Below are 27,067 nucleotides of genomic sequence, written 5' to 3'. Positions count from 1 at the left end.
ACCATTATTCCATTTCACAGATCAGGAAACTGAGAGCTGAAAAGTTTCAGTTTCATATATTGAGGTTCTATGTATGATGCCTTTTGAAAAAAAAACAAACAAAACTGTTCCACTAATTACAGTTTTTGAAAAAGCCTGAAATGGTCCAAACCCTTCCTTTTACACATGAAGAAGTGAAACCCAGAAAAAAGGAAGGTCATTTGCTCAGTGCCACACATTAGTTCTTTTTTCCTGGATTTTTGCTCTGTGCCAGGCACTGTGTTATGACCCAGGGCTTCAGAGAACAATAAGACATGGAATTTTAGTTGGTGGGGTCAATGGACAATACATACAACAAGATAGATATAAATAAGCAAAGTAATTCCTTTTGTGGCTCAGTCGGTAAAGAATCCGCCTGCAATGCAGGAGACCCGGGTTTGATTCCTGGGTCAGGAAGATCCCCTGGAGAAGGAAATGGCAGCCCACTCCAGTATTCTGCCTGGAGAATCCCATGGACGGAGGAGCCTGGCAGGCTACAGTCCATTGGGTTGCCGGAGTCGGACACGATTGAGCGACTCAACGACCACCACCACCAAAGCAATTTCAGTGAGCACTGAGATAAATTCAGGGACATGTGACTGAGTGACAAGGAGGGAAAGCACTAATTTAGACTGAGAAATGGTCAGGGAAATGTGGTCTGAGCAGGTGACATGTGAGCTTGAAATCTGAATGACCCAGAGAAGTCAGCCATGGACCACCATGTGGAGGAGGGGCAGTCCCGGCGCAGGAGCAGCAAGGGCACAGGCCCTGAGGCAGGAGCCCTTTGTAACAGAGCCGAGTCCTGGGCCAGTGCTCCTTCACCACTTGCTGCATCTCTAAGGCCCTCGGAGAGGCCGGTTTGGTGTCCTGGGCGTCTCCCTTAAGCTCAGCCCTAAGATGCCAACTTCTCCAGGAAGGCGGCAGTTCTCTGAGGCTGTGGGACCCCCCTCCCAGAAGCCCTGTGGCTGAACCGGATCTGAGTTTCCTGGTTCCTGTCTGGCAAGGGATGAGCAGGCATCCTCCCCGCCTTCTCTCCCCAGGCTCCTGCCCCAGCCCCAAATCTCCATGGCAACCCTAGACACAACCCTGATCTGAAGAAGAGTCTGGAACCGGGAGTGCAAACATCTCTGGAGAGACCAGAGGAGCTGGTGTACTTGCCTCCTCTTGCTCCCCACGTCCTGCCAACTCCTCCACTGCAGTCTCCCCAAAGACCCCAAACTGCAGATTCTGCCAGTCTGCCCCACTGCTGGGCACAGGATGGCTGGGATGGAATTCTGTCCTCCACAGCTGCCCCAGAGGCTGCTCCTGCTGGGGGCAGCCACGCTGACTGCATCCGCTCTGCACACCGGTGAGTTCATGGGGGCTTGGCTGGGCAGGCAGGAGACTCGGGCCCACCACCCTTAGAGTCTGTTTCCCCAGTCAGCATTCACCCTGATGGGCTGGGATCCCTTGGGTTGGGGGACACTGGGAAACTCTGAGTCTGCTCTTGCCTGGCACCTCCAAATCCACCCCAATCCCTCTGGGTGGCTGGAGCTCCAAGTCACCCAGAAGCAAGGGCCTGGGGGCAGGCGGGGCAGCCCTCAGGTCTGGCACTGGGGAACGCTGTGGACTTTGGTGTCAGATGACCCTGCATTCACACACTCACTCTACCCTTGACATCACTTTTTTTTTTTTGGCCTCACTGCATGGCATATGGGATCTTAGTTCCCCAACCAGGGATCAAACCTGTGGCCCCCTGCACTGGAGGCACAGAGTCTTAACCACTGGATCGCCAGGGGAGTCCTGACCTCACTGTTTCTAAGTCTCCGTTTCCTCAGCAGTAAAATGGGAAGAACGATAGAGCCTTGCTCCTTAAGGGACTGTTAATATTATCCATGTGAGATCAACCATGCAAGACACACAGACAGCAGTCTGCACACAGGAGGTGCTCGTCCACTCACTCTCTGAAACCCTCCCGTCCTGTGTGCCTCCAAGACAGGTCCCGGCTTTAGCAGACCTGCACACATATGAGAAGATGCTCCTACATCCTGAGCCCTAAAGGGGAATTTCTCCCCCAAAGACCCAGATCCTGGCTTGTCCTCAGGCACCCCTAGTGCCCTTACCTTGCACCAGAAAAGCCACCTCCTGTTCTCTCACTCTCCTTACAAAAATCAGAGATGGTTTGAATACTTACACATTATCTCATTAATCTTCATAACAATTCGGTACCAATGAGGAAGTTTGGGGCTGGAACAGATACCAAACTAAAGGGAATGTTTAACATAAGGACATTTATTATTTCACTTAAGCAGAGAGGCCTTAGGTGAGACCAGAATGGTTTTCAGCAGTTCAACTGTGCCAAGGCTCCTCCATAATTCTCATGACCTCATCCTTGCAAGATGGCTGCTGCAGCTCCGGGCATCACATCCTCAGTCAACGACTTTCAAAAGCAGAAAGAAAAGGAGGCTCCTCATCCCATAGCTCTCCCTCCTTTTTTTTTTTTTTTTTTGTTAAATTAAGGAGGAAAATCTTCCTCAGGAACCCTCAGCAAGCCTCTCCTTAAATCTCATTGGCCAGAATCAGGTCACATGCCAACCCCTAAACCTGGCAAATAGAATTAGGATTACAAGACTTGCATTAGGCTAATAACCAGGGGGCTAGCATGTTGCTCCCCGACAGCTGAGGGGAACTGAGTTTCTTTAGCAAGGAGAAACAGGGAACGGCTGCTGTCTGGGCAGGGGCCCAACTGTGTCTCTCCCATCCTTCCTTACATAAGATAAAACTAACACTTCTGCAATGCTCATTAGGTGCTCTCCCAAGCACTGCACCCATCCCCATACATGCCCACAATCCTTCAGCTTCCACTCCGAAATATGGAAAGGTCTGACAACCAATATTTGTTTTTTAATTAACTGGCAACACTTTGACCTGAACTGACAGGAGTCTGTATATTGTCTTTATTTGTCCTACTTGGGGCAAATGTTCTGTACAACTGCTCTAGAAAATGTGTTTGATCACAGAGGGCTGCAGCAGACTCCGTTTGAGGCTGTATGTATCATATTATCTTTCTAAAATCTGGGAAATCCTGAAACCACATTCAAAGGTGTTTTTTTTTTTAGATTTTTTTTTTTTTTAATGTGGACCCTTCTTATTGAGTATGTTACAATAATTATTTCTATTTTATGTTTTGTTTTTTGGGCCACCTGGCAGGTGGAATCTTAGCTCACTTGCCAGGGGTGGAACCCTGGAACCTGCCCCCTCCAGCCCCACCCCCCGCACCTCCCCACCCCCCACCCCCCCACCTCCATTGGAGGGGGCAGTCTTTACCACCTGGCCCCAGGGAAGTCCCCATCCTCCGGTTTCTGAATAAGAGACTGAGGACTTGAATTAAATTTTGTAGCCCTCACAAATATTCTGAGATGGATCAATCATCTGCCCCTGGGCAGACGGCAGGGGCCAGGCCGGGCACCTCGGTTTCAGGGCGGTGCTCTCCGTTGCAGCTGACCTGGTGGACCTGTGCGGCCGGACCTGGCCGGCGGACGGGCTGCTGCTGCGCTCGCACTCCGCGTCGCGCCGCTTTTACTTCGTGGCCCCGGACACGGACTGCGGGCTCTGGGTGCGGGCGGCCGCCCCCGGCGACAGGATCCGCCTCCAGTTCCGCTTCTTCCTGGTCTACAGCCTGGCCCCGCCGTCCGTGCCCCCCGCGCTCAACGCCTCCGCCCCGCTGCCGGCGGACCCCTGCGCCCCCGGGTCCTACCTGCAGCTGTACGAGGGGCCGCCGGGGACGCCCCGGCCCCTGGGAGCCCCGCTCTGCGGCCTGACCATCCCGGCCCCGGTGACGACCTCCGGGGACCTCCTGGGCCTGCGCCTGGTCACCAGAGGCCGCCAGCCCCGCGTGGACTTCGTGGGAGAAGTCACCTCGTTCCGGCTGGGTGGGTTGGGGCGGTCGGCCTGGACCCGGAGGGGCCGGGGCCTGCGGGAGAGAAGCGGGTGGGGTGGTCCGGACCCAGAGCCAACCGCGGGGACTTGACTTCCCGCAACTCACACTCCAGTATCAACTCCCTCACACACAAGGCTCAAGCACACACCTCATACGCACAGCTCCACACACCCGGCACACACAGACTGCCAACGCACGACCCACCTGGCTCACATACGGCACACTCACTTGCACACACAGTTCGCATCACATACACCTCATACACAGTACCACTTTGCACACTTCCAGGCAACTCATGCCCACGTATGTTCACACAGCGGCTCCTCTGTCCTGAATCTGCCTCTCAGACAGAGGGGCACAGAGCCAGGATTCTTGGTGATTGTAAGTGGGGGAAACCTACTTAGGCAAGGAAAGGGAACTGATTGTGATATTAACAGTAATCCCTTAATGAGCATTGTCTCCCACCCTTGGCAAGCCAGATCTCCTCTGTTCTCACAGCAGCTATGCTGGGTCATACTCTCGTACTGATGGATGGGAAACAGGCTCAGGGAGGTTAGGCAAAGTGCTGCAGGCCACCCAGATCACAGGCGGAGCAGCGGGGCTGTAACTGCTAGAGTTGGTCCTCTGCTCACATTGAGTCAAGGCTTTAGTCCCGGCAGGTTCCCCAGGACTGGAGACACTCACTGATGCTACCCCAGACGAGCTGCCAAAGCCCAGAAGTTTCCAAAACCACAGAGAAGCTTCATCGCCCTCTCTGCCAAAATATCCAGACTGGAGCATTAAATATGCGGTCGTGAGAACTTGGAGGCAAGAACTTTTGGGGGGGGGGGCTCTGAGAGCCAACCCAGGTTCACCAGGAGTTGGACCTCGATATGCCAGGCCCTCGACAGCCCTTCAACCTGAGCTGGTCAGAGAGCATGCCCTGCCGTCTCATGTGTGTCTTTGGGGCCATGACTGATGGGGCTTGGAGTCCCTTTCTGGCTCCTGCGCCAAGGGTCCTAATGTTGTTTTGCAAGAAGATCTCACTGGCTAATTGGAAACCAACTCCTTCGCTCCCTCCCTTCATTTCCTTTCTCTCCCTTTCCCCCAATGACCTTGCCCTCCTGTGAGGCACCGGCCAGGCATGTCGCAGCTGCTCTGTATTTAGCAGGATTGGACTCTGAAGAGCAGGTGAAGGTGGCGAAGCTCTGTTGCAACTCTGGCTCCCTTGGATCCCTTTTTATGATATTACTGTTTGTGTTTCCGCTCACAGATATTCGCTCTGACACCTACACATCTTATGCGTATGAGAGCATTCACTTTCATTTGCACATGTAAGAAACCCAATTCAAGTTGGCTTAAGCCAAAGGAGAATTTGGGGGGCTCCTATAACTGGGATACTAAGGTGTTGGTTCAGGTAAAGATGGATCCAAGAGCTCAAGTGATGCCTCCTAGGTTCTCTCTCTTTATTTTTCTCCCTTTGCTTTGGATCTGTTTGGCTTCCATTTCAGGCAACTCTAGCTCCCTCTTTCTACTTGGCAACAAGGTGACTCTGCAACTCCAAGAACACAGTCTCTCTTATAACTCTCACCTCAATGAAAAAAAGAGTGAGGATCTTTTCTCTGTTGGCCGTGCCGTCCTGTGGCTGGCAGGATCTCAGTTCCCAACCAGGGACTGAACCCGAGCCCCCTGCAGTGAAAGCGCCAAGTCCTACCCACTGGACCGCCAGGGAACTGCAGGGATCTTAAGGTTCTAGCGAAAGTCCTCAGGGTCAAATATGATTGGTCATACGGGCCACGTGTCCATTCCCAGAACCAGGAATGGAATGCTCTGATTCCCATGCTCAGCTCTGAGCCATGGTGTTGGTCAGTACTGCCTGACCCAGTTTTTCTCTGCGGAATGGGGTGCTGCGTAAGCCAACCTGTCTACCGCACCTGGGCACCGAGTCATCCCCTTTTCTGTCTGTGTTCATTCATTTAACAAGCATTGAGTAGCTGCCAGGCACCAGGTGCTCTTCCAGGCTCCAGGGATTCACTCAGCCAGGAGTGAAAGAGAAGTCCCTGCCTCACTTGAGCTGACGTTCTAGTGGGCGAGACAGACCACAAAGAATCAAGCAAATCTGTGTTCTGCAGAGGTGGTAAGTGCGACAGGGAAACTGGAGTCGGGATAAAGGGCTGGGGGGGAGGGGTGGTGTGTTGTTCTCGTGTGGGGGTGAGGGCAGTCCTTCGGACAAGATGACCTTTGAGTGGAGAGACCTGAGAGGAACAAGCCATACAGTTGCAGGTGGGCTGATGGCAGGTACAGTGCTGAGTGGGGGGAGGTGCTTGGAGTGTTCAGGTTGCCGGGCACACACGTGTGTGTGTACACACTCACATGCTCACATGAGCATGGGGCGGAATTCCTACCCTGCCACTTAGATACAAGCTATGTTGCCTTGGTCTAGCGACCTAGCCTCCCTGTGCCTCAGTCTTCTCCTCTCTCAAATGGGGTTGATAACAGTATTGACCCCACAGGGTTGCTGTGAGAACTCGATGAGCTGGGATGTGAGCCGCGCTGGGCCTGGCATAGGAACTCCATAAATCTTAGCCACTGTCGCCCTCATCATCTTTATGATCACACCCCTGTCTCATCCATACTCTCATCTGCACGCGCCTGGAAACAGCCTCTCCTGCTCACACGTCCCACATTCCCTCCCCGCAGGACCAGACCTGCTCTGGTGCCCAGGGTCCTCATCGCATGCCTCCCCTCTCGGCTGCAGGATCCTGTGGTGCCTACTTCCCATGTCGGAATGGCAGGTGCATCCCCCCGAGCCTGGTGTGCGATCGCTGGGGCATGGACAACTGTGGCGATGGCAGTGACCAGGCCTCCTGGCCACCAGCCAACTGCAGAGGTCAGTGGTGGGTGGGGCCTGGGCCCCGCCGAGCATCTGGGATGGGAGCCGGAGGCAGGGGTGTGGCGGGAGAGGATAAGGGGAAGCAGCGGGGACTCTGTCCAGACCAGGCTGAGGACCAGAGGACGTTAGAGCTCGAAGATGCTGGAGGTGATTGGGTCCAGCTGCTTCCAAATAGCGTTTCAGTGGTGGTGAGGGTGCATTCTGTCATTTCCAAGAAGAACTGACTCATTGGAAAAGACCCTGATGCTGGGAAAGATTGAAGGTGGGAGAAGGGGACGACAGAGGATGAGATGGTTGGATGGCATCACTGACTCCATGGACATGAGTTTGAGTAAACTCCGGGAGTTGGTGATGGACAGGGAGGCCTGGCGTGCTGCAGTCCATGGAGTCACAAAGAGTTGGACATGACTGAGTGACTGAACTGAACTGAAGTCATTTCCATCATGTCTGACTCTTTGTGACCCCATGGACTGTAGCCCACCAGGCTGCTCTGTCCATGGGATTCTCCAGGCAAGAACCCTAGAGTGGGTTGCCGTGCCCTCCTCCAGACCTTCCAGACCCGGGGACGGAACCCGAATCCCTTCTGTCTCCTGCACTGGCAGGCAGGTTTTTTTTTTTTTTTTTACCACTAGCACCACCTGGATCAGGGTTCAAACCCGTGTCTTGCATTGGCAGATGGATTCTTTACCACTGAGACACCAGGGAAGCCCTCCATGAAGACATTTTTGTCTGTTTTTCTCACTGTCATATCCCTCGGTCCCCAGAGCAATGCCTGGGGTATAGCAGATGCTCAAAAAATACTCGTCCAGTAAGTGGAAGAATGAACCTCCCTGTGCCTCCGTTTCTTTACCTGTAAACTGAGGGTGATAAAGTGAGCCTTTTGGATTTGTCATGAACTTTAAGTGAAATCCTGTGGGTGACGAGCCGGGCGCAGAGCACGGCGCTGGGTGCACTGACAGTGCTCGCCACAGGTGCTTCCTTCTTGAAAAGCAGCTCCATTCACCCACCGCAGCCCCTGGAGCTAGACTGAGTCCAGGTCCACCCCTGGCACTTCTAGCTGTGTGACCTGGCGAGTGACTCAACCTCCCTCTGTGCTTCAGTTCAGGGGCTCAGTCGTGTCCGACTCTCTGCGACCCCATGGCCTGCAGCACGCCAGGCCTCCCTGTCCATCACCAACTCCCAGAGCTTGCTTAAACTCATGTCCTTTGAGTCGGTGATGCCATCCAGCCATCTCATCCTCTGTCGTCCCTTTTTCCTCCTGCCCTCAATCTTTCCCAGCATCAGGGTCCTTTCCAGTGAGTCAGTTATTCGCATCTGGTGGCCAAGGTATTGGAGTTTCAGCTTCAGCGTCAGTCCTTCCAATGAATATTCAGGACTGATTTCCTTTAGGATGGACTGGTTGGATCTCCTTGCAGTCCAAGGGACTCTCAAGAGTCTTCTCCAACACCACAGTTCAAAAGTATCAATTCTTTGGCGCTCAGCTTTCTTTACAGTCCAACTCTCACATCCATACATGACCACTGGAAAAGCCATAGCCTTGACTAGACGGATCTTTGTTGGCCAAGTAATGTCTCTGCTTTTTAATATGCTGTCTAGGTTGGTCATAACTTTTCCAAGGAGCAAGTGTCTTTTCATTTCATGGCTGCAGTCATCATCTGCAGTGATTTTGGAGCCCCTCAAAATAAAGTCTGACACTGTTTCCACTGTTTCCCCATCCATTCCTTATCTGTAAAATAAAAATACTAAGACTTGCTCAGAGGTTTTAGGAGTATTAAATGAGACATAATTATTTAATCATCAAATCTCAGTGTGTTGGTGGTTATTTCCCCCTTCAGCTCCCTCTCCAGAGCCCAGCCAGGAGGGGAACACGGATGACGGTGCCTCCCAGACACTGACTTCCTCCCCAGCTCTCCCGTCTTCAGGCCCCCTGGGGACGGCAGCTGAGAGGAGCCCGCCTGCCCACTGGGACCCTGCCCGACAGGGTGTAGCTCTGGAAGGTAGGTGGCTCTTGGTAACCACCCACTATCGCCGCATCCACCGAGATCATACTTGTCCCACTCCAGGGATGGGCAGGGGGCAGCAGGCCCGGGCCGAGGCCTGAGTGGACTCTCTTTCTGCAGGGCCCCGGCTGCAGGGGGCGGCGCTGGCCTGCTTGCTGTCCCTAGCCTCTGCTGGCCTCCTCCTGGGCCTCCTCTGGTGCTGTTGCTTCTCCGGCCAGCTGGCCCGCCGGGCCCGGGCCCGTGGCCTCTGCTGCACTGTCTGTTACACGTGTCCTGGCCAAGTGGCCCCTGGGGGGCTGCGGCTGAGTGAGCCAGCCTTCCAGCGTCAGGGAGTACATTCCTAGAGAGGCTTTGGGCATCGGAGAGAGAGTGGGCTCTGGGGTCAGACGGTCCCTGGGTTCTGCGCCCGCCCCCTCACACAGGGCTGTCTATCTTTGAGCCCATCACATAACCCTCCGAGACTCAGTCTGCCCGTCTGGAAAATGGGATGATTTCTGCCTCAGAGGGTCATGGTGAAGGCCACCGGGACAGCTGACTCTGCAGCTTGTTTTGGCAGCTGGCACTCTGCTGGATCTGTGAAGGGCAGGGAGCAGGGGCCTCATGCGCCTGAAGCTGTCTCACTTCACCCCTGGACCTTGCTGGTCCATCCTGCTTGGCCCTACCCTGGCCCACCCTCAGGGACCAAGAGTCCTGCTTGAATCAAAGACACAGGAGATGACAGCCCTGGCGGGGATAGCACCGTTTATTAAGAAAGATCAAGACAAAGACCACAGGAGGGCCCTTCCTAGGACACAGAGGCCAGGCGTCCCGGCCCCACGTCTGGGGGCTGCTGGCAGGCGGGCCCTCGGGCGCCCGCAGGTGGGGCAGGACGGGCACGTCCCCTCCCTGCCCCTCCCAGTCCTGTGTCCCAGCTCCCCGCACCCAAGGCACTTACTCTTTCTGACCACTAAGGTCTCCTCCCCCCACGTCCCCTGGTCCTTCACTTCCAGATCCGTGGGGGGCGGGAAGTGGCCTGGCGCGGGCAGGGAGCCCCTCTCAGTGCGGGGCTCTGCCTGTAGCAGCTCCTGGTATGAGTGGGGTGGAGTTTCCTTTGCAGCCCCTTGAGGGCAAGGGGGCCCTGGGCTAGGTGTGGGGTTGGTGGGGAGGGGGCAATGCAGGCCAGGAGGGCTTGGTGGGAAGGGGAGGCTGCCAGGGGCTGGGGGCCCGGCTGGTCTGGTGGGGGTGGAATGGGGCTGGGACGTGGGCTGGTGGCGGGGGGTGGGGGCGGGCTGCTTGCCCGGGGGTGAGCTGCCTTTTGCTCCACAGTTGGCACTAAAGAGCCTTCCCAACCCAGAGGAGGGTGGCCAAGGCCAATTGATGCCCTCCACTCTGGGTAGCTGGTGAGGCTCCAAGGTGGCTGGCAAGGTGCCTGGCTGGAAGCCGATGTCGGCTCTGCAGAAATGAGGGCCGCCACCCCGGGGCTGAACAAATGGGCGGCCCAGCACTGCCTTGTGAGGGGCTCCGTTGGTGGAGGCGGGTCTGACCCCACTGAGCCACCGTGCCTAACCCCAAGTTCTGGTGGCCCCCGAGGCACCGGCTCTGGTGCAACCTGCTGTGCCCGCAGCCTGTGGCTCTGCCCAGGTGTGTTTGTGGGTGGGGGCGGAGGTGACGTGCCCACCCTCCAGTCCAGCCCAGGGCAGTAGCAGCAAAGCGTGGCATCGCCTCGGTTTCATACAAAATATTCCTCATCATCATAATAATAATATTAATAATAATATAGTCGCCGTCGCGGGGCTGGGGCATGGCCCGGGAGTCCATGCGGGGTGGGCAGTGCCTATGAGGGGCAGGGGCGTGTGTTGGCCCCCGCCTGGGCACGGTGCTGCATGTCCACTGGCTGCGGGGGGGCGCCGCCGGGCCGGGCAGAGTGCAGCACCAGGTTCTTGATGCAGCCCGTGATGCCCGAGGAGAACCTGCCCCCGGTCAGCACGGCCACGTCGGGGGCTCCGCCTGCGGGGGTGGGGGGAGAGGGCGGGCCCATCAGCTCCAGGAGCCCCGGGAGGGGGAGCTCCAGCTCTGCTCAGGGGGTGCAGGGGCCCCCAGTCTCTCCTCAGCACCTGGAGGAGCAGGGCCCCAGCCTGCCCTGAGGCCCACCTTCAAGACTTACCGATGTAGACGCTGCCCTTGGTGTTGACCGCCACGTTCGGGCCTGGGGACTGGCCGCTCACCAGCTCCTCTCCGTCCACCTGGATGGAGCCTCTCTGGCCCTCTCTGCATTGGAATGGGAGTCCGGCCCTCACCCACTATTTCCCGTCCTTCCCAGCCCCGTGAGGGTCCCCTCCCTTTACAACAGAGAGGTCCGCCCCCTGCTCCCCGAGTTCTTTCCTGTCCCCCCACCCCTGGCTGGGTGAGAGATCTGGCCCGCACAAACAGCTTCCGAGCACCCCACCCGGGTTTCCCCCATCCCCTGGGGTGCTCGTGTGCCCATCCCCGCCCCCCAGGAGTTCTGTCCCATCCTGGAAGTCTGTGCTCTGGGTGGTGATCGCCCCGCTGACCCTGACCTCAAATTCTGTCTCCCCAGAGCTCAATGCCTGCCCCCTCCACGTGACAGGGGAACTCTGGCCTCTCGCCCCAGTGCCCGGGCGGGGGGGACTCCCTTACCGCAGTGCCGTCACACGATGCCACTCGCCGTCGTTAATGGGGTCTTCGGAGACCAGGCGGGCCTCCCCGCTGCCCAGCTGGTAGCTGCAGGCACACAGGCCCCAGAGGGCATGAGCAGGGGGTGGGACTGGAGTGGGGGAGTGGGGGGTGTGGCTGGGGAGGGGACTGGATGGAAAGCCGCTGAAGGATAAGGGGGGTGAGGGAAGGGAGAGGAGGGGCAGGACCCACCTGAAGACGAGGTGCCCATCCTGAAGCCCAAGACTGATGAAGTCCTTGCCTCGCGTGGACTGTCCTGTCTCCTGCCAGGGAAACAAGTGTCTCTGCGGCCCCAGCGGCTGTGGCCGCCCCCTTTCTCTCTCCCACTTCCCGGGCCATCAGAGGCAGGGGAGCCTGAGACCCCGGGCCGGATGCCCCACACTCACCTCGCCCTGCCAGACCAGGAGGCCGCTGGCCGTGCTGGTCCGAACCTCCAGCTCGATGGTCTCAGGCACCTCGGGGAGGCTGCAGTGGAGAAAGTGAGTGAGGGGGCAGAAGTCCCACCCTGGGCCCACAGACCCTCCCAACACTGGTCTTACCTCCTGGAGAAGATGCGGCCTGGGAGAGCGAGGAAGCCGTTGTCGTAGAAGAAGGCTCCGTACTGCCCAGGGGCATCTGTGGAGGGGCAGTGGGGGCGATGCTGGGAGCCCCGCCCACCCCCAGGGAGCATCCATCCCGCACAGGTACCCCTGACCTCCGTCTCCACCCCGACCTGTACTGCTCCTAAGGGGCTCTGAACCTGCGGTCCCTGGGGACCCAGGGGGCTGTGGGCAGAATTCAGGGGGCTCCAAACTTGGCTGGGAAAACATCGCAGTTCTGGCCTTGCTCACTTCTCCCTGAAGCTTAGCCGCTGCTTCAATTATGCAGGTAGGAGACACAGTGAAGGTGACTCGGTCACCAGCAGGAGATTCCTCACCCCCGTGCGGTAGTCACAAGCACTTAAAAACATGGTTTATGCTTATTGCAACGGTGGTAGCTGTTGGGACTAACAACCCTAAATCTTGTATTTAATGGTTAATAAAGAAGCGAAAAATGTAAATGTTTTGATGAAAGTGAAAGGGTGAGTCACTCAGTCATATCCAACTCTTCGCAATCTCAGACTATATCCCACCAGGCTCCTCTGTCCATGGGACTCTCCGGACAAGAATACTGGAGTGGGTTGCCATGCCCTTCTCCAGGGGATCTTCCTGACCCAGGGGTCAAAGCCAGGTCCTCTGCACTGCAGGTGGATCTGTTACCACCTGAGTCACCAGGGAAGCCCTTTGATAACCTTGTTTCAGGATCATTGGTTTCCTTTGAAATCCTATGTGCTTCATTCATTCTGTGCCATCACCCATCCCGATTTGCCGGCTCCTGTTCTGGTTCTTTTTTTCGACTGTGATGGGTCTTCCCTGTGGCCCTCAGGCTCTAGAGCACACAGGCTCGGTAGTTGCAGCTTGTGGGCTTAGCTGCTCCAAGACATGTGGGATGCTAGTTCCGCGACCAGGGATCAAGCCCGCATTCCCTGAATTGCAGGGAGGATTCTTAATCACTGGGCAGCCAGGGCAGTCCCTTGTCCTGCTTTAGCTCTGCGAGCCCCTCATTCCCAGACGTCTCTCATGCCTGAGCAGGCTGGGACAGCTGGTCACCCAGGTCAGTAGCACATAAACGGTTCTGAACCCTTGAGTTCCTGCCATCTTACAGACAGGGAAACAGGCTCAGGGGTGAGGGACTTGCCCAGGAAGTGGGAAGCTGGATGGCAGCCCAGACCTTAAGGCTGCATCACCAACCCTGTGTGTGTGGCTCTAACAGTCCCAACCCTACCTGCTCAAAGCCATTCTGTACCAGCGCTGGCCCCTGGGGCCTGGCAGCCACCAGGGTAGGAGGCACATCAGTGGCTTCCACCAGCTGATGAAGTGAGCAGCTAACAGTTCCCAAGCACCTACTATGTGCCAGTTACGGCGCAGTAACTTTCATATCATCCAGCTACAAACGTAATTTTCAACTGGGTCCTTGTCACAACCCTATGTCTTTGCTACAATTCACAAAAGCTAATATTCTGCATTTTTTTCATACTCTTGAGAATCCCTTGGACAGCAAGGAGATCAAACTAATCAATTTTAAAGGAAATCAACCCTGAATATTCATTGGAGGGATGGGTACTGAAGCTGAAGCTCCAATACTTGGGCCACCTGATGCGAGGAGCTGACTCACTGGAAACATCCCTGATGCTGGGAAAGATTGAGGGTTGTAGGAGAAGCGGGCAGCAGAGGATGAGATGGTTGGATGGCATCACTGTCTCAACGGACATGAGTTTGAGCAAGCTCCGGGAGATGGGGAAGGGCAGCGAAACCTGGCGTGCTGCAGTTCATGGGGTCACAAGGAGTCGAACAGGACTTAGGGGCTGAACGACAACAACAATATTCTGTGTCCGCTGTGGACCAGGCATTGTTTGAAGCGTTTTAAATACAGTAAAGAATTTTAGTCTCACACTAAATTTTTTCCGAAGTTTTGTGGAAGGATGTTGCTTCTTTCTATTTAATACAGGAGGAGACCGAGGTACAGAGAGGTTAAGTGACTCACCCAAGTCACACAGGCAGGAAGTGGCAGGGCTAGGATTTGAATCCAGGCCCTTACCCACTAGACCACCACCTCTCCTACTGTATTAGTGATCAATAAGGCATGTATCTAGAAATCAGGTGGCATAAGCCCCGTAAGTGATGTTCAGTAAATACATTTTAAAACTGGAGTGTGACTGCTTCACAATGTTATGTTAGTTTCTGCTGCACAACGAAGTGAATCCACCATATGCATACCTACATCCCTTCCCTTTGGACCGCCCCTCCCCGACCATCCCACCCATCTAGGTCCTCACAGAGCACCGAGCTGAGCTCCCTGCGCTATACAGCAGGCTCCTACCAGCCATTTATGTCACACATGGTAGTAAAATCATTATCATTGCTTTTAAACAAGTTGTGGAATCCTTGAGAACGAGGGTCCTGCCTCATTCATCGTACACTTGCTGCCCCCAGGGCAAGTATGGGCACACAGACACCTTTGTTGCTTTATGCGTGAGTACAGAGCAGAGGACGGAAGTGAGGGGAGTGCGCGTTCAACCAGCCTGCAAGCGCAGGGCGGGACCGGCTCTAGGCGGCTGTCTCTCCGTATCCTGTCTCTGTGCTCAGGGAGCCTCTCACCTGGACCGGTTTTATTTAGAGGCCAGGATGGAGCGGAGAGGGCGGTGGGGTCACTGGAAGAGGAGCTGAAAGACCCAGAGTCTGGGAAGGACAAGTCTGCTCAGCTCCTCTGGCTGTTCACGCCCAGTACATACCGTTTCCCCCGCTGCCTTCAAGATGCCAGTCGGACTCCACCAGGCTGTGTCCAGAGCCTGTGGGGAGAGGCAGTCTCTGGTCGGTGGGCTGTCTCCAGACCCTGGAGCCCCGAGGGGGATGGCGGAGAGAAGTCGGGGCACTTACTGTGTTGGCAGCGTGGGCCTGAAAAGCCGGGGGGACAGAGGCAGCGAGTGCCCTGGCAGGTGCCCCCGTGTAGACAGGGCTCGTGGAGCTGGCAAGGGTTCTCCTCGTGCTCACAGAGGTCTCCTGCGGGTCAGCGCAGAGGTGAGTGGGCAGGGGCCGGAGTGGGCGTTGCCCACCCCGTGCCCCCTCCCTCCCAGCCCGGGGGCTCCCCCACCTTTGAAGCCATCTCGACACAGACACTGGAACTCGTACTCGCCCGCGGGCATGCACGTGGCGCCGTGGCGACAGGGCTGGCGCTCACACGGCGAGCTGTCGTAGCACTGCCCGACGCCCCGGCTGCCCAGGAAGCTGTAGGTGAGGTCCAGCCGCTTTCCGTTGACTGACACCTGTGGGCACAGGCACACGGAGGGACCTGAAGAATGCAGCAGGCAGAGGCACGGGTGTGCCAGCAGACAGAGGGAGCAGGGGACCCCAGGCTCCGACTTGAGCAGTGAGGTGGGAGACTAGCGCAGGGAAAATGTGAAAGTCGCTCAGTTGTGTCCGACTGTGTGATCCCATGGACTATACAGTCCATGGAATTCTCCAGACCAGAATACTGGAGTGGGTAGCCTTTCCCTTCTCCAGGGGATCTTCCCAACACAGGGATCGAAGCCAGGTCTCCTGCACTGCGGGCGGATTCTTTACCAGCTGAGCCACCAGGGAAGGAGGAACAGGGTCCAGGGCCCGCTGTGCACCCGGGAAATACCCATCACAGCAGTCCCGCCTTGGGATGACTTTTGAAAGCAGGTGCAATCATCCCATTTCACAGAGGAGGAAACTGAGGTTCAAAGGGGGAAGCGTCCAGTCTCCAGCACCTGGGGCTGACTGCAGACGAAGCAAGGCCACCCCGCCCTCACTGTTGGTGGTCAGGAAGTCTGCTCACCTCACCCACACAGCCGTGGAAGTGAGCGCTCACGTTGGTGGCCGGGGGCAGCTGCACGGCTGGCTCCACGCCGCCCAGGTAGAGCAGGGTGTGCAGGTTGAGGCCCTGGCTCTTGCCAGGTGAGGAGCGCAACACGGGCCGCCCGCCGTTCACCCTCAGGCTGCCGTCCTTGTTGAGACGCTCCGCAGACGCGTGGTGCCAGCGGCCCAGGGCCAGCGGCTCGGCGCTCCGCAGGACAGCCAGGCCTGGGGAGGATGCCAGGCAGGGTTGGCACGTGGATGGGCCCCCCTGCCCTGGCCCAGCCCCCTACGGGAATTTGAGCAGACATAGAACCTCCTTCAGCCTCTCTGTGCCCCCGAGGAACCCTCAGGGGTCTAGTGATTGGAATTGGGTCAAATGGAGAGAAGGACGCAAAGATCAGGGGCCTCCTGTTGGTCTGACTTCAGAATTTATTCCTCTTGTCTCTTGGGGCCCCGGAGGGCCCGGGGAGAGGGGCACGGAGCCCAGTGCCCACGGCCTGTCTGTGTTTGGTATCTGCACTCACCTGAGCCCAGCTCGTAGCGGAACTCCAGGTGGCCGCCGACCATCGCCAGGGACACGAAGTCCTCCACCGGCCCGCTCTTCCCTCCACTGAACAGCAGCACCCCATCGGGCGCCAGCGGCTTGAACTCCACGTCCAGGCGCAGCTCGTGGTGTGTGTTGGTGAGAGCGGGCAGTGCCAGGTAGGAGTCCGTGCCCGACAGGGAGGGAGTGGTCACGGTCACACCTGCAGCAGCCACAGCTCAGCCGGGGCAGTGGGAACCCCAGGGTCCTGGGAGGGCTCCGAGCAGGCAGCCTTCCTCCAGGACCCGTGCTCACTCCCGCTGTCTAGTCCCAAAGGCTGGGGACCCGCTGGGCAGTGGCTGCAGCAGCGGCCTTGAGACTCCCTGCCCCCTGGCGCTGCAGAGCAAGCCGGCCTCCAATCAGATCGGGTTCCTCTCTGGGGCCCTTGCTTAAGGAATTCAGGCTCCGGAATAACTGCATCCTCCACAGGATCCGTCAGGGCCTCAGGGTGCCCTGCCCAGCTCCCCCTGTCCTCCCTGGGATCCCCGGGGTCTCAGGCCCCGACTCTGCTTACCTTCCTCACACCTCATCCCCGAGCGGCCCAGGTGGCAGCGGCAGTTGTAGCCGCGGCCGTCGGGCCGGTTCACACACGTGGCGTCGGGCCCACAGGCCTCTGGGGCAGGGGGACACGGGGCAGTGAGGCGGGGGGGACATGGAGGTGTCCGGGGAGAAAGAGAGGGGTCCTGATTGCCAGGGTCCTACCTACTGCAGCCGGGGCCTGGGCTGGTTAGCCCAGCCAGCCCGGAATGGCTGCATGGGGAGATGGGGGAGGGGGAAGGGACTTAGGCCAGGGGGACAGCAAGGCGGAGTGAGCCCGTGACTCCGGGTGTTGTTCCTGGAAGACCGCACCCACCTGCACTGTGGTGTAGGGGTGAGGAGTCAATGGGAGGCAAGGGATGGGGTGAGTGCCCTGGTAACAGGTGGTAGATACCCGGGAGCGGTGATGGGGGGGCAGGGGCCGTGCCTGGGTGCAGCGAGCGGGGTGAGGCCTTGGGTGGCAGACATGCGAGGTGGAGGGGAATTGGTGTAAGTGGTAATGGAAGTCAGAAGCCAGGAAGGTGCTAAGTACTTGGGGGAGGACCTACGAGCGTGGTGAGTACTCAGCTGCTGGGGGGGGCAGGGGGTGGTTGAGGGTGGATATGCAGACGCAGCTACGGGCAGAGGGAAGAGGCTTGGGTGGCAGCCACGGACGGGGCGGATGGGTGCCCACCTGGGTGGCAGTGCAGAGCCTGTGAGTGCTCACAGCGGCTCCCGGTGAAGCCAGCTGGGCACACACACACGTAGCTGCTGCTCTCCGAGTCCTGGCACTGGCCCCCGTTCTGCGAGGCAACCCCCAAAAGTCAGGCCAAGGACACCCTGGCCCTTCCCTGCTTCCCACGGGGTTGGGGAGGGGGGTTCCGTCACGGGCGAGGGCTGTGGCTGGGGGCAGCGGGGAGGAGGGTGCGGCCTGGAGGGTCACCTGGCAGGGCCGGTCCCGACAGGTGGGGCAGTGGGAGATGCCATGCGCCGTGAGGTTGAGGTCGTGGAAGACGATCTCCTCGCCTTGGATGCGCAGCTCTCGGACACAGCCTGGGCGGGGGCGGGGGGGCAGGATGAGCCAAGGTGGGGGTGCCCGGAGGCCCGGGTGACCACGTCCTCCTGGTCCTCCTGGGTGACCATGGGCTCGGCCAGCCCGGGGGGAGGTCTGGCCAGGGCTGCAGGCAGGGGGCAGAGGGGCTCACCTATAAAGCCGCTGCTCAGCCCTGCCTTGGGGATGGCGCCGTAGTCAGGGTAGCCGCCCAGGTAGAGCTCCTCATTCAGGTCCAAGCCCTGGAACTTGCCCTGGGCAGAGGGAACATCGGGAGTGGCAGCCGGGCTGGGCGGAGGTGGGGGAGGGGCCAGGCCTAGGGGGACGGAGCTGGGTCTCACCTGCGAGCTGCCGTTGACTGGTGCCAGGCTGCCCACGATCAGGGAGCCCTGGGTGAGGCTCCGCAGCAGGGTCACAGTGTGGAACTGGCCCAGGGCCAGCGGCGTGGGGTGGCGGATGGTAGCCATGCCCGACCCTGCGTCAAACCTGCTCCGTGGGGCAGGGGTAGCGGGGCAGGGCAGGAGAGAGAGGACATGGGGTCTGTAGGGAGGGCCCCAGGCTGGCAAAGGGGTCGACGCCATTGCCCGCCTCCCTGCCCACCCCCTCACCCCTCCCCAAGCCTTCTCCCCCTTACACCCTTTCCCTGGGAGCTTGTCCAGAGCCACCCCTGGGGCTCCAAGTGTGCCTAGCTCCAGGCCCCTGCAGCCTAGCATGTGGCCTCACTGCTCGTCTGAGGACCCTCTCTGCAATCACGTTCCTTTCCTTCTTAGTTTGCGACTGGTCTCCCCCAACTGGGACATTACATTCCCACAAGGGCCAGAATTTGATCCGTTGTGTTTATCTCTCTATCGGTGCCCGGCACACCTTCAGCAAATGACTGCTGAATGAATGAGTGAATGAATGAATGAGTTCTGGCCTGCAGCAGCCTTGCCCCAGAAGGTGGCTCTCAGCATCGCTGAGTGTTTCTGCTGCAGTTTTGTGCAGGTCAGAGGCTGCTTCCTCCACCACCGGCCAGTGGGCTGTGCTGACCCCGGCAGAACGGAGGTCATCGAGGATAACAGCCACCTCTCCTTCTTCCAGGACGCCCCGATCGGAAGTCCTGCAATCTAGTCCCCCAGCGCCCCTCCCCCGTAAACGGGGAGGGTGAGGGTTCTCACCGGAACTCGGGCCTCCCGCCCACGAGGCCGAAGGAGATGAAGTCGGGCTGCCTGTTGGCCAGGTTGGCGGGGCTCCCTGGGATCTGCTTCTGCCCGTTGTACAGCAGCATTCCTGGCGGGCACGGCCGTGTGAGGGCCTCCCCGTCTGCGCCCCCCCACCGCCCCCACCCCAAGCTGGGGAGCCCGCCCCTCCCTCGGGCACACCCCACACAGCCAAGGCGTCTCACTCTCAGGACAGGACCGAGATAGAAGGGCCTTGCTGAGAGTCCCTAGAGAGGAGCTGAACTTGGTCCACTTATGAGGGAGGATCAATCTGAAGGAGAGGGAGGCAGAGAGACTCACCGGAGTAGAGAAGAAGGCCTGGACAGTGCAAGGCAGAGGCCCATAAGAGGAAGGAGGAGACAGATGAGAGAGAGAGAGGGGGGAGGAGAGGGTGAGGCGGGGGAGGTGGGGGGAGGGGGCAGAGGCAGGGCAGGAGGCAGACTTGGAGGCAGGAGGCTTGGGTGCAGGCATCTCAGAGGAGTGGATGGAGATGCAAGGCGGAGGAGAGAGCCAGAGGGGGGGGGCCCGGGACAGGGGGGTCCAAGGACCAGCGGCTGCCAGGGCCGGTGCCACGCTGGCAGGGACTGCGGAGATCCCCAGCGTCAGCTCCGCTCCCGCGGCTCACCATCCGCGGAGTCCGGCCGGAAGGTGATCTTGATCTCAAACTTCCTGTAGGCGTCCTTGATGGTGGGCAGTGGCAGGAAGGAGTAGGGGGTCTGCGTGAAGTAGGGCACTACGCGCTCTGCGGGCAGAAAGCACAGTTCAAGACAACACTCCCCCCGGGCGGTGGGCAGGGTGCGGCCGCTCCCCCGGCGGGGGTGGGGGATGTGTGGTCTCACCTGGCACCTGCAACTGGGCGAAGGCCTTGACCTTGCCCTGGCGGTTGGTGGCGGTGCAGACGTACGTGCCCGCATCCTGGGGCTGGACTGAGGGCAGCAGCAGCATGTGGTTCTCTAGGCGGCTGTCTGGCGGCAGGTTCCCGTCCAGCTGCAGACACACCGGCACTGTGACCCCTGGCTGCGGCCGGCACCTCCGTGGGGCCTGCCTGGGGGCCCCACCCTCAGACCCGGAGCGCAGACTCCGTGCCAAGCCTGGGGGTCCTGGGGACAGTGACATGGGGAAGACCTGGTCCCAGCCACTCAGGCACATCCGCCGGCCCCCTGCCCAGCAGTTACCTTGCTCCAGGTGATTTCAGGAGCGGGGTAGCCAGAGACCATGCAAGGGAAGACAGCTGTAGAACCCGCGGGCACGCGGACCTCAGGGGGCGTGGAGATCTGGGGCAAGGCTGAGAGGAAGCAGGGGGACGCAGGCGTCAGCCTGATGATGGCCACTGCCTGGCTCGTTTAATCCTCACACCCCCCCTGGGAGGGAGGCACTGTCTCCCCATTTCACAGATGAGGACGCTGTGGCTGGGAGGGAAAGGAGCTGTTCACTCCTGGTTGCAGTGATGGAACCTGGCAGAGCCAGGGCTCGGGGACGTGTCCAACTGACTCCACAGACCAAGCCTCGAAAACCCATCAGGCTGGAACATTGTGCAGCCCTCGGGGCACCTGAAAACGGGGTACTAGGGCAGCGGGGGTAAGTTTCGGGGCAAGTCAGACGGCCTGGGGTGAAAAGGAATAGCTTTTGAAGAACACACAGATTATAACTGCCTGGCATCATCTATGCCCATGCTTCAGTTCTTTGTCTTAATTTAAAAATCTTTAATCTTTTTTGCCGTGCCACGTGGCATGTGAGATCTGAGTTCCCTGACCAGTGGACTGAACCCCCACGCCTGGCAGTGGAAGCATGAAGTCTTAACCACTGACCACCAGAAGCCTCGCGTTTTACTGTCTCATACGTCTGCTTTGTGTCTGTGTTGTCTGCCATCAGTCTGGGCTACAGGCCCTCCTCATAGAGCAGGCACTCCTGCAGGTGAGGACTACGCGTCTGATTTTCTCCTGATGCCCCGTGGCACAGGTTTCCCTGCAAGTTCCAGCTGCCCCAGAGGACCACTCACGTCTATCCCCTGCTGCACCTGCTTGTTAGGAAAAGTGAAAGTGAAAGTCGCTCAGTCGTGTCTGACTCTTTGTGACCCCATGAACCATACAGTCCATGGAATTCTCCAGGCCAGAGTACTGGAGTGGGTAGCCTATCCCTTCTCCAGAGGATCTTCCCAACCCAGGAATCGAACCAGGGTCTCCTGCATTGCAGGTGGTTTCTTTACCAGCTGAGCCACCAGGCAAGCCCTGCTTGTTAGGAAACCCGCTCCCTAAACACACTGAGCTGAATCTCCCCGCGCGAGTGGGAAGGAGGAGGAGGGCAGGGCGGGCAGGAGACGGCCGAGCACCCCCAGCCTCCGCCAGCCCTCACCTTGCACGAGCAGCAGCACGTGGGACTGAGTGGTGCCCGCGGCGTTGCTGGCGGTGCAGCGGTATTGCCCCGCGTCGGCCAACTCCACGTGGGCGATTCTGACGACGCCTCCGCTCTGCACAATGCCCGGCCGCAGGCGCCCGCCCACTTTGCTCCATGTCACCTGGGGCTTGGGGTCCCCGAGGGCCAGGCACTCGAACTCCACGGCGTGGCCGACCACCACGGACTGCACAGAGGTCCGGATGTTGATGAGTACAGATGGCAGAGCTGGGGAGGATGGCGGTAGATGGGGTGAGGCCTGGGCTCGGGGAGACCGCAGACGCCCCCGGGACAGGTGGACACTGCAGCCGAGGCTGCCATCATTGCGCTTGCCTTTTCCTGCACCCACTTATCAGCACACTCGTTAGCTCTTTCGTTCATTCACTTCCTCACGGGTGCATCTGCTGTCATTTGCACTGGTTTGTCTAAGCACCCACGAACTCCGCGCATCTTCCTTCTCCCCCACTCCTTTGCAAGATTCATAAGCCCCCTTACTCTCTGCTAGTGAAAGTTGCTCCGTCGTATCCGACTCTTTGTGACCCCCTGGACTATATAGTCCGTGAGATTCTCCAGGCCAGAACACTGGAGTGGGTAGCCTTTCCCTTCTCCAGGGGATCTTCCCAACCCAGGGATCGAACCCAGGTCTCCCGCATTGCAGGCGGATTCTTTACCAGCTGGGCCACAAGGGAAGCCCAGATGCAAGCAAGATACAATCAAATAATTCTCTTTATTTGTACACATTCAAGGGGTTTCTTTGCAGAAGGAAATGGCAACCCACTCCGGTATTCTTGCCTAGAAAATTCCATGGACAAAGGAGCCTGGTGGCTACAGTCCATGCGGTTGCAAAGGGTCGGACATCAGAGTGACTATTACTCACTCAAGGGGTTTCTTGGGGAACATGGTCCCTACGCCTTTCATCTCTGTTCCCTGCTTTTAGAAGAAGCCTGAAGCCACCCTTCTACCTTGGACAACCAGCTGGGCACTGGCCTGGGCCTGTCCCCATGGTCCCTGGGCCTGGCACACATAGGTTCCTTGGCAATTCTGGTCCAAGTTCTGGATTCTGTGAAGAAAGAGATAAGACATCAGTGAATAAAAACAATTGCTGAGAATATTTGGCAAATGTGTAGGAGTTAAAAGCTGTCAGAGATCAGCACAGGATGTAAATGTCTAGTCTCCCCAGAACCCTGGGAGACAGGCAGACAGGGTGAATGTCACCACACCCATTTCACACCAAGACCTTCTGGTCTAGAGCTCAAGGTCACATAAGTTACCAAGCAGCAGAGCTGCAATCTGGGCCACGTGTATGTATCTGGCCCCAGAGCCTGTCCAGCGTGCCTTTAACAACAATACAAACATGGGCCACTGAGGACTGCAGGCCTTCCCTGTGTTGAGCGCTATGTTAAGCGCTCTGGGGTCTCGCAAAACCCACTGCACGACTGACAGCCCCGAGGCTCAGGGAGGTGAAGTGACTTCTCAAGGCCATCGTTGCACGTTCAGCCTTCCCTGTAGGGCAGGGATTCTAACAGCCCCACTGTGTGCCTTGGGGGGGGCGGGCGCCCCACCCCACTCACCGGAGCACCCCATCATGCACACTGTGGCCGGGAGGCAGCGGACCCCCTTCCTTGAACCAGCGCAGCTGGGTGCCTGGGTCGCTGGGCACGACACAGTGGAACTCCACGCTGGCCCCTATGCTCTTGGTCTCCAGCTGAGGCGTGACCTGGACTGTGGGTGCGGATCCTGCTGGTGCAGGTGTGGCGGGGAGAGAGCCAGAGGGGCCTGTGGGGACAGGTACGAGGTTGTGAGAGTGTGTGTGTGTGTGTGCGATATCCCCGATGCTGCGCCAGGACCCGGGAACCCCCAACCTAACATGCAAAGGACGTTCTTCTCCCGTTGGCCTCTCTGACCAGGGTAAAAAGACCTGACTCATTCACCTGCTCACTTGCTTAGTCATTTAATCAACACATACATAAGGGTCTGTGGGGACTTCCCTGGTGGTCCAGTAATGAAGAATCCACCTCCCAAGGCCAGGGACGCAGGTTCAACCCCTGGTCAGGGAACTGAGGTGCCACATGCCGTGGGACAACTAAGCCTGCAAGCCACAGCTGCAGAGCCTGGGTCACGACTAGAGAGACGACTGCACGCTGCAATGAGAGGTCCTGTGTGCTGCAATTAAGACCCAACGCAGCCAAATAAATGCGTATGAAAGGGAAAAAGCCTGTGACGTGCTGGACTGTGCTTCACAAGCTCCCGGCCTTCGGGAGGGGTCGGTCTTGGAAAGATTCAGACATTTGAAGGAAGGACAGCAAAGGCTATTCTGACCCTAGTCTAAAACAGGAGGGGGCTTCCCTGGTGGCGCAGGGGATAGGAATCTGCTTGCCAGTTCAGGGGAAAACGGGTTTGATCCCTGATCTAGGAAGATGCTACTTGCCACAGAGCAACTAAGCCTGGGCACCACAACTACCGAAGCATGCGCTCTGGAGCCCAGGAGCTGCAACTGCTCAGCCCGCAGACCACAGCTACCAGAGCCCCTGTGCCCCAGAGCCTGTGCTCCGCAATGAGAGAAGTCACTGCATGAGAGAGAGGCCCCCACTCGCTGCAACTTGCGAAGGCACTTGCAAAGCAGTGAAGACCCATCACAGCCAGAAATCAATCAACGAATCAATAAGTGAACAAAAATGTACAGAAAATAGGAAGGTCCCAGGTGAAGGCACCTACCTATCCGGTAGGTGAGTGGGTCAAATGCATATTACCACCATTTGCCAAGCGCCTACTACCAGCTCCAGGCTCTACATAGGTGTATCTTTCTAAGTCAGCCTGTGTGCTAGCCTTGTCCTCTCTACCCAACAGGATGAAAACAATGAAACTTGAGGTCCACTGACTTGGCCAAGGTCGCACAGCCATCAAGAGATGGAGCTGGGGCATTGAACCCAGGACCCAGGCTGACCCTGGCCTGGGGCTCCCGAGGAGACCACAGAGACGCTGGGTTCCCTGGAAACGTGCTGAGAGCCCGGGCAGCTGGGGTGCTGCCCCAGCACACACTCTTTGTGGTCACTGTGGCATTTACACAGCCCGTTCTGGGTGCTGTGGGTGGACAAGCCAGGAGCTGCTAGGTCCGGACTCGGGCCCTGCCCTGATTGTCCAGTCTGGCAGGTGAGGCAGGCTGGGGTACTTATGTAAACATAGCCTCTGGCAGTGTGAGGTCAAGGTCCAGGAGTGGGGCGGGGGACACAGCGGTGAGAGCTACAGGTGCTGAGAAGAGTGAGGCGGGTCTTTCTGGAGGAGGCAGGCCTGCCTCGGGCCTTGGGGAACAGGGGAAAGGCAGGAGTTCCCGCTAGAGTAATCAAGGGGTGGCTTTGTGCCCCAAGTGAGGCGCCAGCTGTGGGGTAAGTGAAGGGCTCAGATGAGCACCTGGAGGAAAAACAGACCCCCCGTCCTGCCCAGCCCAAGCCGTGGCCGCTCACCTTGGACGAGCACCTGGGCGAAGGCCTCGGCCAAGCCCACCCTGTTGGTGACCTGGCAGCGGTAGCGGCCCGAGTCCTCGGGGGCTGCGGCCTCGAACAGCAGCAGCTCGCCCCTGGTGGTGGCCCCCGCTGGGAGGCGGCCACCCACGCGGCTCCACTGGAAGGTCAGCGGGGGCGTCCCGTGAGCCAGGCACTGCAGCTGCACGGCCTCCCCGGCTCGCACCGAGGCGTGCTCCGGGACGGTGGTGGCATAGGGCGGGCCTGGGGCCGGGGGTGGGGGAGACAAGAGGTCAGGGTGGCAGCTGGCGCTGGGGCAAGCAACTGGCCAAAGGGACCGGCAAAGCCAAAGGACGCTGAGCCCCGAGGACTGGGATGATGGAGGGCCAAGTCCCAGGCGGGCATGTGCGTGTTAGGGGTGGGCAGGCTCCCGGGGCCCGAGGGGCCTGCCGACCCTCCAGATGGGGCTCCCGGGGTTCCGTCCGGGATGGATGTGGAGCCTGGCTGGGGGTGGTGGGGGCGCTTGGGCCTCCATGCGGTGCAGAGAAGGCAGCCTGGGGAGGGCGGGCCAGGGCCTTACTCTCTACGTGCAGGACGACGGTGGCTTCTGCGTGCCCGGCCGGGCTGGAGGCATTGCAGATGTACTGGCCTGAGTCCTGCTGGGCCACCCGCGGGATGATGAGTGTGTCGCCTTCCAGCCGGTGCTGCCAGGGCAGCGGGGAGCGCAGCTTGGACCAGTGGATTGTGGGCTTGGGGCTGCCTGCGGAGTGGAGCGGCAGAGGTTGGTACAGGCTGTCCCCCAGGACTGGCTGGGGGGCGGCGTGGTCAGGAAGGGACCTGGGAGAGCTCGCTCCTTCATGGGGGCCACTAAGTGGGCCCTCAGCCATCGCTGGGTGACTGCCCCCTCCCTGGGCATGACACCGTCTTCGAGTCTCCAAAGATGTCTAAATTCCGGGCCTGCGTCCGTCCGCACCTGTGGCTGAGCAGCGCAGGGTGGCTGTGTGTCCGGCTTCCACAGTCAGCTCGACTTCTTCCACCTGGACCTGGGGGGCCCCTGGGGCCACGGCACCAGTGTCTACAATCACTTCCACTCGCTTCTGCGCCGTGCCCAGTGCATTCTGAGCTAGGCAGACATAGGTGCCCGCATCTGACGGTTTAGCTGATGAAATCTGGAAGAAGCAAGGGTCTTGGTTAGGGAGGCCGTGAGGGGGGGACCTTGGCGGCAGCCCCTAGCTTTGGCTTGGTTTTAAACTCTTTCCTCTACTTGTTCGTCTGTTTTTAGCTTTTCTATTTGACTGGCTAATTGAGGGCTCACACTCAGGATGTCCCACCAGTCCACGCATTTACTTGTCCATCCAGTCACCCCACCTCTCTGTTCATCCATCCATATACCATCCACCCATCTACCCTCCCATCCATCTACCCACTCATCCACCCATCTACCTACCCACCCACCCACCCATCTACCCACTCATCCATCCACCTACCCACCCACCCATCCATCTACTCACCCACCCATCCATCCATCCACCCATCTACCTACCCATCCACCCATCTACCTACCAACCCACCCATCCATCTACCCACTCATCCACCCACCCACCCACCCACCCATCCACCCACTCACCCACCCATCCATCTACTCACCCACCCACCCATCCATCTACTCACCCACCCATCCATCCATCCACCCATCTACCTACCCACCCACCCACCCATCTACCCACTCATCCATCCACCTACTTACCCACCCACTCATCCATCCATCCATCCATCCATCCATCCATCCATCCATCTACCCACCCATCTATCCATCCATCGACCCACCCCACCACCCATCCTTCAATCCGTTCTTTCCTCCTTCTCTTTTCTCCACTTTCCTTCTTCCTTCCTGACTGTCTTCCAATCTACCCATCATCTGCCTAACCCTCCCCTTCTCCATCAATTCATCACCCGTCTGGTGACCCACCACTCTCTCCTCCAAGTATAT

General features: G+C 58.5%; 2 protein-coding genes across 6 annotated transcripts in view; one reads left to right on the top strand and one right to left on the bottom strand.

Moving 5' to 3' along the window:
* The first annotated feature begins 1,284 nt into the window (after positions 1–1,284).
* Positions 1,285–9,153, top strand: LDLRAD2 (low density lipoprotein receptor class A domain containing 2). The gene is made up of 5 exons (XM_052653733.1): positions 1,285–1,366; positions 3,498–3,929; positions 6,675–6,806; positions 8,645–8,806; positions 8,930–9,153. Exons 1-5 carry the CDS (start codon positions 1,285–1,287, stop codon positions 9,151–9,153), a joined length of 1,032 nt encoding a protein of 343 aa, XP_052509693.1.
* Positions 9,154–9,535: 382 nt separating this feature from the next.
* HSPG2 (heparan sulfate proteoglycan 2) overlaps positions 9,536–27,067 on the bottom strand; it is a 111,082-nt gene continuing 93,550 nt past the window's right edge. For 3 of the 5 annotated variants that reach the window (XM_052635766.1, XM_052635768.1, XM_052635770.1), the window contains 27 exons: positions 26,051–26,246; positions 25,658–25,837; positions 25,081–25,341; positions 23,191–23,395; positions 22,582–22,679; positions 21,581–21,847; positions 20,404–20,513; positions 20,068–20,215; positions 19,854–19,970; positions 19,529–19,546; positions 19,187–19,298; positions 18,371–18,515; positions 18,184–18,283; positions 17,922–18,031; positions 17,673–17,781; positions 16,977–17,075; positions 16,404–16,625; positions 15,860–16,104; positions 15,152–15,323; positions 14,938–15,060; positions 14,793–14,849; positions 12,022–12,097; positions 11,869–11,947; positions 11,675–11,745; positions 11,447–11,530; positions 10,953–11,056; positions 9,536–10,795 (listed from right to left, as the gene is read on the bottom strand). In XM_052635766.1, coding sequence (XP_052491726.1) covers positions 10,623–10,795; positions 10,953–11,056; positions 11,447–11,530; positions 11,675–11,745; positions 11,869–11,947; positions 12,022–12,097; positions 14,793–14,849; positions 14,938–15,060; positions 15,152–15,323; positions 15,860–16,104; positions 16,404–16,625; positions 16,977–17,075; positions 17,673–17,781; positions 17,922–18,031; positions 18,184–18,283; positions 18,371–18,515; positions 19,187–19,298; positions 19,529–19,546; positions 19,854–19,970; positions 20,068–20,215; positions 20,404–20,513; positions 21,581–21,847; positions 22,582–22,679; positions 23,191–23,395; positions 25,081–25,341; positions 25,658–25,837; positions 26,051–26,246 — 3,681 coding nt within the window. In that variant the 3' untranslated portion in view covers positions 9,536–10,622. The remainder of the gene's footprint in view (positions 10,796–10,952; positions 11,057–11,446; positions 11,531–11,674; positions 11,746–11,868; positions 11,948–12,021; positions 12,098–14,792; positions 14,850–14,937; positions 15,061–15,151; positions 15,324–15,859; positions 16,105–16,403; positions 16,626–16,976; positions 17,076–17,672; positions 17,782–17,921; positions 18,032–18,183; positions 18,284–18,370; positions 18,516–19,186; positions 19,299–19,528; positions 19,547–19,853; positions 19,971–20,067; positions 20,216–20,403; positions 20,514–21,580; positions 21,848–22,581; positions 22,680–23,190; positions 23,396–25,080; positions 25,342–25,657; positions 25,838–26,050; positions 26,247–27,067) is intronic. The other 2 variants (XM_052635769.1, XM_052635765.1) reach the window with 2 other exon arrangements.

This window comes from Budorcas taxicolor, chromosome 2 (assembly GCF_023091745.1).
Source record: "Budorcas taxicolor isolate Tak-1 chromosome 2, Takin1.1, whole genome shotgun sequence".
Classification (NCBI taxonomy): domain Eukaryota; kingdom Metazoa; phylum Chordata; class Mammalia; order Artiodactyla; family Bovidae; genus Budorcas; species Budorcas taxicolor.
This window is presented reverse-complemented; position numbering and strand designations above follow the sequence as displayed.